The sequence below is a fragment of the Manis pentadactyla genome, chromosome 4, assembly GCF_030020395.1.
Source record: "Manis pentadactyla isolate mManPen7 chromosome 4, mManPen7.hap1, whole genome shotgun sequence".
Classification (NCBI taxonomy): domain Eukaryota; kingdom Metazoa; phylum Chordata; class Mammalia; order Pholidota; family Manidae; genus Manis; species Manis pentadactyla.
Window position 1 is genome coordinate 144,520,399 of NC_080022.1, and position 18,706 is coordinate 144,539,104.

General features: G+C 37.0%; 1 protein-coding gene across 8 annotated transcripts in view; it reads right to left on the minus strand.

The window, feature by feature from the left end:
* Positions 1-2,437: 2,437 nt before the first annotated feature.
* The window catches only part of RHOT1 (ras homolog family member T1), a 70,228-nt gene continuing 53,959 nt past the window's right edge, over positions 2,438-18,706 (minus strand). For 3 of the 8 annotated variants that reach the window (XM_057501122.1, XM_036914236.2, XM_036914235.2), the window contains 2 exons: positions 9,255-9,398; positions 6,765-7,876 (listed from right to left, as the gene is read on the minus strand). In XM_057501122.1, coding sequence (XP_057357105.1) covers positions 7,759-7,876; positions 9,255-9,398 — 262 coding nt within the window. In that variant the 3' untranslated portion in view covers positions 6,765-7,758. Of the gene's footprint in view, positions 2,671-6,764; positions 7,877-9,254; positions 9,399-18,706 lie in introns of those variants that run through there. The other 5 variants (XM_057501123.1, XM_036914238.2, XM_036914239.2 and 2 more) reach the window with 3 other exon arrangements.

Sequence of the window (18,706 nt, forward strand, 5' to 3'; positions counted from 1 at the left end):
AGGAGTGTGGATTTCTGGAACGAGGTCAGGGCTGGTAATGCCGACTTGGGAGTCACTGGAGACTGAACTTCACGCCAAGGGGCTGCTAGTGGCAATGAGCTATATACCTAGTGCCAACTTGGTATCTAGGCACCACCCTCCAATTGAAGGAACCAGGGCTCCTTGAAGAAATGACTGATGTCAGGTTAGGAGAGGGAAAGTACAGGATGATAACTGGGAAGTACACAAATGGCCTGGAACATCTTATGGAGCCCGGAAGTAAACAGTGCTCAGAAAATAATGGGCACGTGTTAAAAAGACACAAGCCAAGTTGAAGGTGCCCCCAGTGGCCAGACCTGGGATAACAACTGATGACCGACAGCTGAGCAACAAAATAATGGCAGTGGATCATGACCCATAGAATAAAGTAGATGTCTGTTAGTCCTTATTGATGTATATAAATAACTGAAAATTAATGAAGGAAAAGGCATGGTTTTCCCTTACAGTACAATTCTAATTAATACATGTAGAAGAAATAATGGAAGTAGAAAGTGTGGCAAATACCACAATAATAACTATTCTGGACAAGATCAGTGATAGTCAAAATCAGAGTGAGCTACCACTTCGCACTCACTGAACGGGTATAATAAAAAAAGATAAATAACAAGTGTTGGCAAGGATGTGGAGGAATCAGACCTACGTGTATTGCTGGTGAGAATGTAAAATGGTGCAGCCACTTTGGAAAAAAGTTTAGCAGTTCCTCAAAATATTAAAACAAGTTACCAAATGACCCAGCAATTCCACTCAGGTATATACCCAAGGGAAATAAAAATATATGTCCATACAAAAACTTGCACAGAAATGTTCACAGCAGCATTTTTCACATTGATCAAAAAGTTGAAACAATCCAAATGTCCATCAGCTGATGAACAGAGGCAAAACATGGCACATCCACGCAATGGAAGATTATTTGGCCACCCCCAAAAATTAAGTACTGATACATGCCACAAGGTGGATGAACCTTGACAACATTAGGCTACATGAAAGGAGCCAGTCACAAGAGACCGCATATTGTATGACTCCATTTATATGAAATGCCCAGACTAGGCAAATCCTATTATCATTTTTGCGACTTTTAAAATGCTTCAAATTATTTCAAAATAAAAAGCTGAGAAAATAAAACCAAGGTGATCAATGAGATCACCTCAAGACAGAGAGAGTTAGAGAGGATAAGGAAACTCACGCCAGAACCTTGGGGTACACTAGCACTCTAGGGGTTGCACAGAGGCCGAATAACCAGCCAGCAAGAGACAAAGAAAAAGTAGCCATCAGGAAAGGAAATCCAGGCAATACTGGGGACATTTTATTGGCCCCAATACTCAAGGCAGCTTAAATGAAGACATTTTTTAGATACAAGTAGAAAAAAAAATTGGCTGCTCGAGTATTGGAGGCACCAAGGCTTGCCGCCTCTCTGTGGGGACACAGGTCTCCTATTCTCTCGGAAAGGAAAGTGAGAAATACCTACTAGGGACAGATCTTGGTGAATGTGTACAACTCTAATCTTCATTTCATAGCAAACAGGACCAGAAAGGTCAAGTGATTTCCACAATGAACGGGACCAAGTTGGGATTCAAACTCCGGTCTTAGCTCTGAAGTCCATGCCTTTGTCCTCCTCCGCCAACAACCTATTGAATTCCCAATACCACTAAGAGATCACTTAGTTTCCAGGGCTGCTAGTCCATGTTTCTGCAAGGGCTGCAGGGACTGAGTAAAACTGCTTCTCAAAAAAGATTGCATAAATCAAGAGAATTCAGTGAGACCCAAGTGACTGATATGTACTCCCCTGGGTACTTTAAGAGTAGGCAGGCATGTGGCAGGCAGGGCAAAGATCTGGGACTCAGTCCACTGCCAGTGAGCAGAGCCAGGCAGGACAGAGACTGGTCAGTTACCCCAGGTTCACTCCCTCAGGGACAGGAGAATGGGCAATTTGCTGAGATCAGCCTAGAACATCACTCCCCTGCTTAACTCTTAATGAATCTCTAGGGAGTGTAAAAGAGGCAGTCTCTGAACAAGATGCTGGCGGCAAAGGGGTGCCATATGGTGAATAGGGGGATGAGGTAGACAGAGGCAACCTAAACTCCAAGATGCACCTCCAGGGCATTGGCAGCCTGACCTTGCCCCTCCTGAGACCTAAAGGATGAGGAGTTGGAAGGACAGGGTTTCAGGGAGAGCACTGCAAAGTACCCTCTGAGAACTGAAAGATGTCTTTGACTAGAGTGTAGTTGGATGGGAGAGTAGAGTCAGCTGCAAAAGTGGTCTGCGGCCAGGTCTCTAGGGCCTTGTAAACTACCTTAAGGTTTGAATTTTATCAGAAGAGGAAAGGAGAGACAGTAGTTTGTTCTCTTTTTTAATCACATTATACTTATGCATAATTTTTGTCTTGGTAAAACAATTAACCACTGTTAACTTAGTTATCCAAATTGTAACCTCTCTGGAGGCAGACTGAACTACTTCAACCTCCTCAAGGTGGTTCTGAAACTTAAGACTGCATCAGCATCTCGTGGCGGAGGGGTTGTATCACAGATTTTGCAGGGCCTTGATCTCTGAGTTTCTGCCTCAATAAGTCTGGGGTGTAGCTTGAAAACTGTATTCCTTTCAAGTTCCCAAGTATTATGACCACGTTCTGAGAACCTGGGGGGAAAGTAAGAGATTTGAGAGGGAATTAATATGAAGAGTAAGTGGATGTGTAAAGACATACTCAGGCACTTATGCTCTCAATGGTATACAGAAGTGGCTGGGATGGAGGAGGCTGGAATTACAGAAATCCCAGAAGCAGATGAGAGAAGCAGAGGTAAAAACAGTAGTCAGTAACAAAACTTTATTCTAGCTTTCCCCTCTATCAAAACTCCTCTTCCAAGGCATTTTCCATATATAGATAAAAAGTGACACAGTATTTTTTTCAAAATTAACAGTTTAAGAACAATTGAACAAAAATCATAAGGACTTTTGAAAGAGCAGTTATATCCCTACTTGCCTCAGTATCTATACCTAAAATAAACCTAGCCACCAAACCTGCCTTCCTCTAAATAGACGCCATCAGTCACCTGGTGACAGCTATCAGAAGCGAAGACTAAACCGAAAAGCTTCCAGAAAATCTGCTTTGCCAACTTTAACCCTTCTTAGTATTAGGAATGTCAAAATCGCCATTGGCTGTTTTCTTTTTTCCCCTTAGGCCTGGCTTTTTAAACCAAAGATACTGCAAATTTTCTAAAGGTATAAAATCAAGGCAGGTTGTGGAGGGCTGCTCGGTGCTAAAGGAGTACTGGCGTAGGGACAGCTGGGTTCCAGCCCCAGCTCAGGCACAGACTTTGAGTGTGGCTTTCAGTAAGGCGCTTTTTCTACCCAGTGTAAGCTATGAAAATATGGAGCTGGCAAATGGCATTTTTCTGTTTAAGATCTGAAATTCTGACTTTAAATCTAAAGAAACAAGAAGCATGATCACACTGCCATGCACACAAAGGGATAGAGTCCCCAGGTAGCTAGAGTCCAAACTAAACACTCTTGTGGGACTCTTTCACCTTCCGGGTGTGCCAACTACACATCTGGACAACTGGGAAATAAACACGGGTGAAGTACCAAAAGGGCAGCTCCAGGTGAACACTGGGAGGAAGGGGAACTGATGTTTCCCTGCTCCTGAGTGCCGCACGGCCCTCCGCGGTGAGCCTGAGCGCGGCCGGAGCACCCTGTTACGGTGAGACACCTCAGACACCTCCTGCAGGTCCAGTCTTAGTTTCCTTACGAATAAAACATGACCACGGTAATTTTAAATTCTTCCTAGGAGTAGAATGCCTTTTCAAATTCCAAAACGATCAAGTAAATTGTTTTAACCACTAGTAATTGCTGATATGCTTTTGCTACTATACTTTCATTAGTTATACTGGAGGTTGGTCAAACCTGGCCCACAGCCTATTTCTGTATATAGCCTGTGAGCTAGGGATAGTTTCTACATATTTAAAATCAAATTAAGAATATTTTGTGACAAGTGAAAATCACATGAAATTCAAATTTCAGTACCTATAAAGTTTTATTGGAATGCAGTCATGCTTATTTGTTTATGTATCATTTATAGCTGCTTTCTTGCTCTGACAGAGTTGAGAGGCTACAAAAGTCTCAAGTTTTTACTATCTGGCTTTTTACAGGAAAAAATTTGCAACCCGTTAGTTACACTACAGCATATATACCAATATCATTCTAATAATAAACATTCCCAAGGGTTATCTGATTATAAAGGACTGACATGTAAATTATGAATAGGAAAATACTGAAAGAGGAAAAAGTGTTCTTGTGGAATTTGGATTTTTCAATGTATGAATACTGGTAATACCTCCTCAATGTATGCATGTGACATGCTCCTTTAGACCCAGAATGAAAATCTCTCAATTTCACTCTGGGACTTCTGCAACTGTCTAGCTAAAGGAGAAGATAAAATCTATAGAGCAAAATGCTATCATCAGAAAATATAGCGAGAAACAAGAATGGCACTAAGACGTTAGGAAGTGTTCCCTAATCATGTCAAAATCTCACTTTCTAGTAAGGTGTACATACTTTCTGAATTAAAAACAAAACAAAAACTGGGACAAACAGTCTGACAATTGTTGAGTGTGCCATGGGAGGCAAGGGAACACAGTTTTTTAATTTGGGACACACTAGAGAGATCTGAGATACAGAACTGTGATCCTCACAGGTCAGAGACTTCCATGGAGCTGAGGGCCAAACATGTTAACAGACATTTGTTCTCACTCATAGAGAATTTTGATAAAGAGTTTAAAAGGACAAGAGTTACTTGAAAGCTTAGAGGTTTTAACAAGTGGGTCAGTAGGACTGTGAATATGTGGATCAAGGTTTCTGGAATGGCCAGGCTATGTGTGGGGCATTCTTACACTGTAAACATTAAACGCATTTAGCATCTTGGCACGTGCTATTTGTCAACAAGTATCTAGTCCCAATTCAGCTTCCTAAAAACACATAAACTATTAAAAATTTAAGGATGATGCCAAATAAATACGTCAATGAAAACTAGGTCACATACTCCTTTTAAGATTTGCACATAAATTTTAAAGACACTTTTATACTGACTTTTACTAGTACAGTTCAGACCAAGGGGCATCAAAGCTAACATGAGAGCATTCTGACGGCCTGTTAAGGAAGATTTATGCTCTACACAGAGTTTAAGCACTTACCTCTGTTTTCCCCCTATTTATTACCCAGTTGCCTTCCCTCAGGTCAGAAAAGTTCTCATTTCATTCAGGACTGGTTTGTCACTGTATTTCCTCTTTGATGCCTTCCCCTGACAGGTGATACAGTCATGCAAAAATAGATACCCACAGCCTCCTCCTACCTCTCCTTTATAGGCTGTTTCAGAATAGTTATGTTCTCCCAAGCTCCTAACATCCGGGCCCACTCCCACTGTAGCATTTATAAGCTCCAACAACATGGGACATTGCTCATTTTTTTGCCAAATGTGAAAAGAGAAAGATGTATGAATGGCAGGAAGCAACAGCCTTTGATGTGTCAAGTAAGGCTTCGTTACACTATGTCGTGCACTGTAAACCTTCAAAGCGATGTTTCTTTAGATGACTGCCTCACTATTCATTAGAACACTATAGCAAGCACCTCTGAATTGCCCATTTGAAAGACAGTTACAACTGATACAAAGTGAAAGATTTCCCTCAACCCCCAAGTTCCTATTTTCCTCATTTTTCCTTAGTACTCTTACAGCTTGCATCTTCTGAGTACATTGGGAAAGCCAGAGGAAGCCCATTATTGTATTTACTCACCTATTTCCCTACATTAACTAGTCCCTAAAGTGGATGTGAAAAAAAGATAAATATCCACAAGAGCCTGTAAGTTAAGGGAAGAAACCAGTTAAGAAACCAGTGGGCATTCATTCCCTGTGCAGACCCTCGCCGCTGGGACTAACTGACTGAGAGGAAGGCTGTTGGGCTGACCGAGGGGCATGTGTCAGCAGCATGAGAGTGAGCAGGCAGCTGCCAGTCTGTCTTTCTGTGAATCAGACAAGCAAGCTTCAAATGGGAAAGATTAAGAGACAAAAACCTAAATAAATAAACACACAACTTCTCACCTCTTGGCAAAGTATTCTGTTTCTCAAGAAAACAATCTATTAGTTATATCCACTTGAAATATTTCAAGTCTGAACAGGGAAGAACTTGGACAGAAAGAATTAACAGCCATTGGAAGCTGGGTAACTGACACATTTATCTGGCCAGTGGGAAACTCTCAAAAAATAATGAAAATGAAGAGTCAACAGATTGTTGCTTAGTGTTCCCTACCCTCAAATTTAGAATGAAAATGGGTGGGGAGGAGGGAGACAAGGAAGTAAGTATGCAAATACATTTGGCGCATGTTATTTTACAAGCTTACAGCTAGTAAGGTATGCCATTACTAGCTGTTCAAGGAGTGTGAACTTACGAGAAAACATCCCTCAGAACAGCAAAGGGGGAAAATCCATGTTACAGGAGAAAATACACATGAAAATCATAGCAGAGACCACATTAGCTAGGTATGTGTAGGGGAAAACAATTGATCTTAGAAGAATAGATTGCTCCACGACTTGGAAATAGACTTCCTCTTACAGGTACAAATCATACTTGTCTTCTTTCTTAAATGAGTATTATCTTTTTGTACAAAAATAATTTTCAAGGTGAAAAAAAACGAGGATTTCACTCACATTTGTACAGAAATATTTGTAAGACAAAAAAACAAGATCACAGTACATAGCAGTTATTTATTTAAATACTTGAAAAGGTCAATGATGGAAAATATAGGTTTATCATGAGTTTATATTCATTAGATTTATTTCACCATTTAAAAAAGTGCTGCTTCTAGGCTATCTTAGCCAGATATAGAACATTTCATGACACATGCAGCTACTGTGATACACTATAACAGACACAGCCATTATAGAATGATTTACAATTTGGGAGGAAATTCAATAGTAGTAATGGTGACTGGTTTATTTAAACTAAAAACATTGATAATATACAAATCTTTTTGTTCATTTGATTGAAAGGGCTATAAAATTCAATATACTGACAAAGGAAACGATATAATCACATAGGTAACAGCTCTGCTAATGGCCTTTAGCTTCCTCCTTCCTTAAAGGAGAGCCTCACACTAGCTATACAATTTTCTAGACTGCATGATGGCTTCAAGGCTGGCCTACCATAAGTGACTGAAAGAAGTTGTGTTGGTAAGCTGACACTGATGAGCTCATTTTAAAAAATGGAGAGAAAATGGCAAACTGAGCCTCATGTACATTAAAGAACCCAAAGAATCATTCTAAGTAAATGTGAAATAAATAGGTGATCCATGAGCAAATACAATCTCTGAGTTGACTTAAACCTAGGAAAATGAGCCAACCGAGCACTAACAATACCATGTAGAAACGTCTAGAAACATCATTTCTAGGAGTCAGTTTGGGAGACCATATCTTGCCTGAATATGTACATCATTTACAAAATAATCCCTTTTGGCCTCTGAAACTCAGCCATTTTTAGTTTGGCTGTTAAGCTGTTTCTTTCATATGCTAGCTAATACTGCAGTTATAACCTATCATTAAAATACTCTTATGCATGAATTACAAATATTAATAAAGTAACTCTGCATGTATAAATATCTCAGTATTTCTGGCAGAACTTAAAGCATTCAGAATGTACATAAAAGTATTGGTTTTTGGTAGGGCCCGTATTTTTTTTTTAATCATCGCTGTTTCAATAGTGCTTTGTACATAGCAAAGCCCAAAACTGCAAAAACAGTAGCACCAAAACTTGCTCGAAGCCAAAACGTGGAGCTCTTGAGGTCAGCCTGTGTCACATGCCTGTGGTCAGAAAATATAATTAATGTTTAAAACATGATTAATAAGAAAATAGCAGTTACATTAACAGTCTACTTTTAGGTAAGTATTAGCACACTTGTCAGGCTAATTGCGTACAATAATGCTTACCAAAGACATTTATGAATATAGCCACATGTACACTGCTTAAATAATCATTATCTTAAGACGTAATAAAGACAAATGTCTTTACAGCTAGCTACTATTTGGGAGTAAACAACATCTAAAATTTTATACATTTTCTTCACATGGGAAATGGAGAACTTAGACAAATCAACCTACCATTTTTTAATACCACCATGGTCCTTTAAAATCAGAGGTAAGGCTTAGATCTCACAATTTTGAGAGTCAACTTACATGTGCAATATCTCCTGTCTCCAGGAACTAAAAGCTATCTTGTAAGCAGTTAAGCGACAAGTGACAATACTTTTCTAAGAGCAATGCTTAAAGTCAACTTTGGAAACATTGAGCCCCATAAAAATTAACCAAAAAAAAAAAATTCCCAAAGTGGAGAGAGAGAATTTCACTGGTATGTATTAATTTGGTTATAGCTGATTAAAGAAAATAAAAAAACAAACCCTGGTATTAGTCAAACAGGCAGTGACAATGGTACCAACTAAAGGACATAATGTAACATGATGGACCAAAAGGTAAATGACATAAAAGAAGCCATATTATGCATGACAAGAACAGGGACAGCCTGTACCACAAACTGAGTTTGTGAGCATGCTCAGTTAATAACACTGCTAAGCACCCTCAAGAGTCTCAAGTATGACAGCTTACCATGAAGAAGATAAACGCTTAAAGCAAAGGTTGGAACATTTTATTCAAGTGAACACAATTGAGGTGATGTTGCAAACTTAAAAAATTAAGAGCTTGAAGAGACTGTCTAGCTTAGGTTATTTTACAACTAAGTTAAACAGATTTGAAGCAAGTGTCAGACATCATTGGAAGATCAAGACACTTGCATATGCAAGAGTTAAGTAAGAGTCAAAAACATAAATCCTACAAAACTACTTTGCCTCAGAACAATCAGATTAGTAATCATAAAATGCAATCTGTGTATCCCTAGAGCCTGTAATACAAGCCAGAGTGCTCCATGCTTATTATCACCATGGCAAAACCACACACAGCACTCCAATTTCTTATCTTTCCCTGTTTCTATTAAAGAAAAAATCATTCCTTACATAAGCATTATTTCACAAAGCAAGTGATAACACAGGTTCATTCCACCTTGCAAGTTAGTTCTTCCAACAGGCAACGTTTTATTTATTTAAAGTTAGGGAAGAGAATATTCAGGTTTCAGTTTTTCCAGTTGGGAAAACTCCAACAAGGCTAATCCACTGACTGTGGGAAATGTTACCTGGCTTCAAGAAAAAGTGGACCATGAGATGACTCCATGAAGATGGAATCTTCTACACAGGTGACAGCGTGCACCTGGTGAGTAATACTGCCTTCGTCGTCTGCTAACAGCATGGCACCCCAATCAGCTACCCGGGCTCTTAACCTTTTATACACATGCACAGTTTGCAGTTCACAAGCACAGCTCACAAAAGAAGGCAGCTGAAAACAACATCTCTCAATTAAATATCCCACACATAAACTGAGCTGCCATCCTATATGATGCATCTCATGCTTTCTATATTTAAGATAAATGTGTTCTATAGCAAACTGCCAAACTTAAAAAAAAAAACCTTTATGTACTCTTTTAAAACACTCACATACCGGGCAAAGAAACCTAAGGTTTTTTACATTCTCTGTATGTCCCTGAGAGGCTGGTCTTCATATGTCCACAACACAAAGGGCAGCCCTTGAAACAAGTACCATAAGCAGTACCTGACAAGATGTGGTGACAATTAAGTATACATTCAAAATGAAGCTAACAACTATGAGTCATGAAGTTTATAGGTGCTTCTAATTTCAGACTACCAAAAACTACAAACATGTATCTGTGAAAAATTGAGTCCAACATCCCAGACTCATAGATGGTCATGGTCCTATGACAAGAGCATCAAAGTTTCCAGCCCCAAGTCAGTAAGATGTATAGAATTTAAACTGAGAACACAGGCTAAACATACATTAGTGCTTTTGATTCAGCTTTAGCCTGTGATTTTCATACATCTGTACAGACAGATTATTAAAAAAAATTTTTTTACATTTAGTTTTTAACTTTGGGGAAGAATTGGGTGGGGATTAAAGCTAGCTATAACCACATTAAAATCAGTCAAAGTGATCACAAAATCAGTCTGTTTCACACAGTTCCCTTTGTTGTATTTTAAGAAAGTATTGCCATCCATGAAATTGTATATTCTGACTTTATTGCTTAGTTTTCTTTTGAATTTCAAGATAGTAATTATTATTTTCCCCAAGCTACAGTATAGCCTTCAATAGGTTAAATCAGTTCATGTTTATGCATGAGAAACAATATAGATATATATTCAAAATATAGTTAGTTTGAAACTTAAAACTGTTAACTCATAAAATACATCCAATGACTCCATCAATGTTACAGCAGTTGTTTAAGACACTTTCAGATGTGGAAAACTACACTTTTAGATATGGAAAGCTACTTAGAGAACTAGTTTATGCCTGTACCACGTGCACTTAAAAGCTGCAGTAACAAGGCTCTATTTGTACCACAGAAAGCATTTATAATAGACAGCATATTTGTGATTGCTTAGCTGACAATACCTGAATAGGGAATAGTGCAATCTTCATTGTATTCCATTAAATATGTTTGTCATCTCAGGTCTCAAGCAGAAGCAGAGTAACAGCTTCATAAAGCTGCTTCCTAGTTTATTTCTAAATTCAAGCAAAAATAATTCTTGCGCAATTCAAAGTATAATTCTTCCAAAATGACTTGTATAAGATATCTTAGAATAAATTATAATCTTATTGCATACTTTCTCTGTCTTCCTAAAATTTATTTTTTGACTGTTAAAAGGTAAATATGCTCATAACATATATGGAAAATAAAAGTAGGAAGAAAAAATCACCTCAGTCCCATCATCTAAGGCAACTAATTAAAATTTGGGTATTTACTTTTAGACTTTTTCTATGTATTTCTTACATATTTACAAACACAATGTGTATACTTTATACAATTTTATATCCTTTTAAAAACTTACTGTTATGTAAGGACATTTCTATAAATTATAGAAACATCATTTTAAATAGCTACATTATATTCCATTTTCCTACTGGTGGCTGTCTCCATTTACTGGTGACTATAATTAAAGTGATGAGTATCTTTCTACATAAGATTTTTCTCCATATTTAAGACAGCTTCCTTAAGACAGACCTCCCCAAAATGAATATCAGAGTCAAAAATGTGTGTGTATATCAAGCTGCTTTTTCATAATCCACTGATCTATCAGGAACACATTTTTCTACTCTATGTGGAATAAGATAATTCAGCTCCATATCTCTTTTTAGAACATAAGAAATAATGATTAAATGCTGGAATATCACCTTAATTAATCATTTGAAACTTGTCAGAGCTTCCAAGTTCTTATCTGGAAAACTGTGTGTCAGATGCTGACTTTCTGTGTCTTGGAAGCGCTGAGGGCCCATGTGTCAATCAGATGACAAGAGCTTCTTGACAGAGGTGTGGGCGCTGACCATATGTTTGGATGGGGGTATGATTAAGGCTCCTACTTAATATGGCAGAGAGAGGGAAATGTTTCAGACTCAAGCAATAAATTAAGAATTGTTTGTGTGAATGACGATGCAAGGCATACAACAGAGTGGCCAAAGTTCCTACGTACCTTTTCACAGAACGCCTTAAAGAAGGCGAATAAGATGCTTTTGATTAACTCTGCAATTTATACGTGAATATAAGAACATGAACTAAAATCTTTATTAATTCAATGTCTTTAACCAATAATTAATAAAGGGAATGTTAGCAATTGCAATATTTAGAAACACACAATAATCAAATTCTAAAGGGCTCAGTGGAGGCCATTTTAGCTATTCCCAAATAGGGTTTTCTAATTATTATTTTTTACAATGTGTCACAGGACTTTACATCTAGGGTGTAAAAATTATACTGCAGAGACCTAAAAGTTTGGAAAAATTAGAATTTGAGGAAGAGGGAGAATTTGGAAAGGTCCAGATGTCAGTTAACCTTGTCTGAGATGTCTGAAGTTGATTGCAGGCTACTGATGCAGAGAAAAGTTCAGCAGAACATACTCAAAAGCAGGGAAGCTAAAGCTAGGACTATAGGAAGAGTTGTTCCATCGAGTCACTTGTATCAGCCCTATACAACTTCTCAGGGGTAAATATGAAATTCCTATTTCTCATTCTTCTCATCTCACCCTTTTATCCTTTCCAAACCCAACTCAGAGGTATATAAATGCACTAATACAAATGGTCTTCTGATTTTGTAATCCTACTCACATGGTACCTCAGGTATGTATTTTTAAGTTAATACTTTGAAATAGCCTATACAACTGCAATGTATGTAACTTAAATTACTATGCTCATAGATACCATATATAGCTTTTTCCTATTTATAATTAAATTTCTCAAGCTGAAAATTGTACTGAGGTAACCAAAACTATAGCTAAGTTTTGCTTGTACATGTCTCACACTTTCTTTTGAAAGTCTTTTGGGTTTCCCTGCTTTTTATTCCTCCCAATGTTTCTGGTGAAGTATTTTTGAATATTTCTAATAATAATGCCAGTACTGCTAATAATTATTTTAATAATGACAATTCTCCTAACTGAACTAGGAGGCATGAAATATTTTAACACTTCTCAAAATAGGTTAAGAAACCAAAATAGGGTGTCCAATAAAGATGAATTCTGCAACACAAATCATAAGAAAGCTGTTAATTGAACAGGCCTAAATAGTAACATGTTTCAAAAAAGGATACAGGTGTGTGCCAATGTAAAGCAATGCTTCACTGAATATTAGAAGAATCAAAATTTATAGATGATCATAGGCATATGGGAAATACTCAATGGATAACACATAATATCTCTATTTTAACTACTGATACTTAGAGAACAGAATAGGTAAACTTCACTTTGTTGTGCCTTTTAACATACTAACCAAATCATAAAAATTATAAGTAGCAGCAGCTTACTTAATGAGAATCTGTAACACAAGCTCTTGCATAATTTTAAATATATTAACTGTGTATCCAAATTCAAAGAAAACTTTGTAAGGACCTTCATACAAGGGAATATGGATAGAAGTTTCATATGAAATTAAAACACGTGATGGACTTTCTTGGATATAATATTTTACTGTAACATAATATCCTAAGAATCTTACATTCCCAAAAGAATATCTGTAATACTAAGATTTCTAGGCACATATCCTTTTCATAAGGCAATCCCCTGAAAAGGCAGTTCATTTTGGTGTGACAACAGCAAAATCCTTTTCTTCAAAAAAAAAAAAAAGGGGGGGGGCTCCTATAATGCCTTTAAACTATGGGAAGAAGAAACTTAGGTGATTATTACAGCAATATGAACAAATGAAGTAAGTCATTAATGAATGGCTTAAAATAAATGTCACATATATCCTATTTAAAAAACATATTTAAGAATAGGGTAAAAAATACAATGGGTACAATGACTGTCCATCATACCTTTGGGTCTCTATATACACTCAGTGTAAACTATGCACCTGTTTGCTAAAACAAAATGCTGCTACCATGTTTACGAGGCAACGTGAACAACAATTTACATGGCTGATACAAATAATAAAATGGGATGAAAGAAACACTAAAACCAAAATATGTACCAAAGAAAGTCACAACAAAATAATAAATTGTAAAATAGTTTTGGATAAATTACAGGTTAGGAGAAGTTACACAGAAATTTGGCTGGGAAAGGGATCAAGAGGAGTTAAAAAAAAAAACAGACTAAGTGACACAAACAAATGAAAATGAACACCTAAAGGAAGGGACATATTAAAGTCTGCAGCACACTACCGTACAGTCACATACTCATGCAAAGTAGGAATGTACTGAAGTCAGAAAATTCAATGCTTAAACTAAAATCCTGGGTAGTTCAAACCAACAATCAAGCTCACTCCTAGTTATTTTGACACTTTGAGATTAAAAGGTATTTAAAAATTAAAATAAAATCAAAAGGTATTTTTCCTATAACATGGTATTTGAAATGAAAGCATTGCCACAGATTAAAATCATCTGGCCACACGTTAATCCTCCTCCAAATGAATTTAAATTCAAGTAATTCCAGTTACTCATAAATTATTTTAAAGAAAACATAAACTTATCTAGATCTGAAGGGTGAGACCGTAAACACAGCAAGTGAGAAAAGTATTAAACTACATATCTGACATGGTACTTTGTTCTTTGGTTACACATCAGATATGTAGTTTAACACTTCTCTCACATGATGAGATGAATACACATTCAATTAAATTGGAAAGAAAAATATTACTACTTTCTACTTAAAATATGTAGTATCAGTAAATAAGCTCAAAAAAAAAGACAATCTTTTCTGATCAAAGACAGATTAGCTAGGGAAAAAAATGGACAATTTCAGAAATGAATCTGTTGAAAGTGCCTAAGTGTGAATGGGCCTTCCATTTTTTAGCATGAGGAACTAAGGTCACTGAAAATATAGCCAAAGTTAAAGGAAAACTTTAGAGACATATATTTAGAAAGGTACTTAAAGGCACTTTAATCTTTATATTTTGCCCCAGCTAACAGCAGGATCCTGTCTAAGAAGGCACTTAAATTAAATATTTGAATAAATAAATCAAAGAGGGGTTAGTGGGATAAAGGGAGAGTGTGGCTCAAACATGTTTTACCTGCAAATAATTTCTATTTCAGTGACCAAAATTTTTACAAGCACTAAAACAAAACGTTAATTTGAGACCAACATGTATGTACCAAAATCTGTCCATTAATTCTCTGCAGGCATTTAATGAAATTATGTGCTTAAGATAAAAGTTGAAAACTGTTTTTACAATTCTAAATCAAACATGAGGTGTGGCAGATAAAGTTTAAACCAAAGACTTAACACTTACTGTTGAGTGAGAATACCCCCTAATGAATTACAGTGAAAAATTCTTAAATGACTTTTATTCAACTCATCCTCTTCCTGCTTATGTAACATGAAGACATATCCAGCACTGCTAACTAATGGTGACCAACCACCATTTGCCAAAACCTGAGAAAAGCAGGGAAAGGTGGTTCGTTCCATTCTCGGCCCATCACCTCATAGCTTTCTCCAATTTTTTATGAGAAAGGAGTAAAACTGCAGTAGTAGTGTAAGAAACATTTTCATTCCTTAGATGTGCTTTTATTTTTTCTGCCTGCACGTTGCAACTTGAGGCCATATCTCAAGACTGGTAGTCTGGTAGGTTGCAGTCTGGTAGCCTATAAACATGTTTTGTTTGTTCCGATTAGTACTTAAAATTTTTTCAACTTAATTGCCACTTAAGTAGCAGGAAATTTTACACAAAAATCCTTGTTTCTGTGATCTCATAGAATCAGAAGACCTGGCAACCCAGGCCTGGACAACAAAAGGTCAGAGCTGACCCGTGGCTGCCTCTTTCAGACAGGGACTGTCACAGCCCCCACTTCCTCACTTCTTTTACTTGGCCACCTTCTTTCATTTCTATTATCTACCAGACCCTGGAGGCCTTTAAGTTTTGGGCTTTCATCCTCACCTACCTTCTCTACATCCTTTTGTAAACTACAAGAAATTTCAACACAGAACTCTCAAATTTCCACTGTACTTCTATAAAACACTTCATGACTGCCCACTGTTCTGGACCAGTCACGTCACACCTGGAGCACTGTTCTCTAGTCTCAGTGGCACCTCTTTTAAGAGATACTCTGAAAACACAACCAGGCAAAAAGAGCCTCAGTAAATTCAAAAAGATTGAAATCCTACCAACCAACTTTTCAGACCACAAAGGTATAAAACTAGAAATAAATTGTACAAAGAAAAAAAGGCTCACAAACACATGGAGGCCTAACAACATGTTCCTAAATAATCAATGGAGAACAACCAAATTAAAATAGAGATCAAGCAATATATGGAAACAAATGACAACAATAACACAAAGCTCCAACACAGTATATAGCAATCTAGGCATATTTAAAGAAGGAAGAGCAATCCCAAATGAAGTCTTAATGTCACAATTATCGAAATTGGAAAAAGAAGAACAAATGAGGCCTAAATTTAGTCAGCAGAAGGAGGGACATAATAAAGATCAGAGAAGAAATAAATAAAATTGAGAAGAATAAAACAATAGAAAAAAATCAATGAAACCAAGAGCTGGTTCTTTGAGAAAATAAACAAAATAGATAAGCCTCTAGCCAGTCTTTTAAGAGAAAAAGAGAATCAACACACATCAACAGAATCAGAAACGAGACAGGAAAAATCATGACAGACCCCACAGAAATACAAAGAATTATTAGAGAATATTATGAAAACCTATATGCTAACAAGCTGGAAAACCTAGAAGAAATGGACAACTTCTTAGAAAAATACAACCTTCCAAGGCTGACCAAGGAAGAAACAGAAAATCTAAACAAACCAATTACCAGCAACAAAATTGAAGCAGTAATCAAAAAACTACCCAAGAGCAAAATCCCCAGGCCAGATGGATTTACCTCGGAATTTTATCAGACATACAGAGAAGACATAATACCCATTCTCCTTAAAGTTTTCCAAAAAATAGAAGAGAAGGGAATACTCCCAAACTCATTCTATGAAGCCAGCATCACCCTAATACCAAAACCAGGCAAATACCCCACTAAAAAAGAAAATTACAGACCAATATCCCTGATGAACATAGATGCAAAAATACTCAACAAAATATTACCAAACCAAATTCAAAAATATATCAAAAGGAACATACACCATGATCAAGTGGGATTCATCCCAGGGATGCAAGGATGGTACAACATTCGAAAATCCATCAACATCATCCACCACATAAACAAAAGGAAGGACAAAAACCACATGATCATCTCCATAGATGCTGAAAAAGCATTCGACAAAATTCAACATCCATTCATGACAAAAACTCTCAACAAAATGGGCATAGAGGGCAAGTACCTCAACATAATAAAGGCCATATATGATAAACCCACAGCCAACATCTTACTGAACAGCGAGAAACTGAAAGCTTTTCCTCTGAGATCAGGAACAAGGCAGGGATGCCCACTCTCCCCACTGTTATTCAACATAGTACTGGAGGTCCTAGCCACGGCAATCAGACAAAACAAAGAAATACAAGGAGTCCAGATTGGTAAAGAAGAAGTTAAACTGTCACTATTTGCAGATGACATGATATTGTACATAAAAAACCCTAAAGACTCCACTCCAAAACTACTAGAACTAATATCGCAATTCAGCAAAGTTGCAGGATACAAAATTAACACACAGAAATCTGGGGCTTTCCTATACACTAACAATGAACTAATAGAAAGAGAAATCAGGAAAACAATTCCATTCACAATGGCATCAAAAAGAATAAAATACCTAGGAATTAAACCTAACCAAGGAAGTGAAAGACCTATATCCTGAAAACTACAGGACACTCTTAAGAGAAATTAAAGAGGACACTAACAAATGGAAACTCATCCCATGCTCTTGGCTAGGAAGAATTAATATCGACAAAATGGCCATCCTGCCCAAAGCAATATACAGATTCAATGCAATTCCTATCAAATTACCAACAGCATTCTTCAACAAACTGGAACAAATAGTTCAAAAATTCATATGGAAACACCAAAGACCCCAAATAGCCAAAGCAATCCTGAGAAGGAAGAATAAAGTGGGGGGGATCTCGCTCCCCAACTTCAAGCTCTACTACAAAGCCACAGTAATCAAGATAATTTGGTACTGGCACAAGAACAGAGCCACAGACCAGTGGAACAGAATAGAGACTCCAGACATTAACCCAAACATATATGGTCAATTAATATATGACAAAGGAGCCATGGACATACAATGGGGAAATGACAGTCTCTTCAACAGGTGGTGCTGGCAAAACTGGACAGCTACATGTAAGAGAATGAAACTGGACCATTGTCTAACCCCATACACAAAAGTAAATTCAAAATAGATCAAAGACCTGAATGTAAGTCATGAAACCATAAAACTCTTAGAAAAAAACATAGGCAAAAATCTCTTAGACATTAACATGAGTGACTTCTTCATGAACATATCTCCCTGGGCAAGGGAAACAAAAGCCAAAATGAACAAGTGGGACTATATCAAGCTGAAAAGCTTCTGTACAGCAAAGGACACCATCAAAAGAACAAAAAGGCATCCTACAGTATGGGAGAATATATTCATAAATGACAGATCCGATTAAGGGTTGACATCCAAAATATAAAAAGAGCTCACGCACCTCAACAAACAAAAAGCAAATAATCCAACTAAAAAATGGGCAGAGGAGCTGAACAGTTCTCCAAAGAAGAAATTCAGATGGCCAACAGACACATGAAAAGATGCTCCACATCGCTTGTCATCAGAGAAATGCAAATTAAAACCACATGTTTGATTACCAGATGTCAGTGATGTATGCTATTACCATTAAATTACTTTTAGTTTATAAATAGACATGACAGAATGTACTGATTTCTCTGAGGATCAATGTACAGAGTAATTTACTATGAGCAAGTTCATCCATTAATACACACACAACCTATTTCATTTGGAAGCTGACTAAACTGACCTAAAAGTAAAATTGTCACTAAAGATGCAGGCAATGGATCTATCTGCAATTATGCACAATCAATAGCTGCTAGAATAAATAAAATAGATGGTTTGTGATCAGCAATTACTAGGAGCCAAGATGGGTTGACCAAGA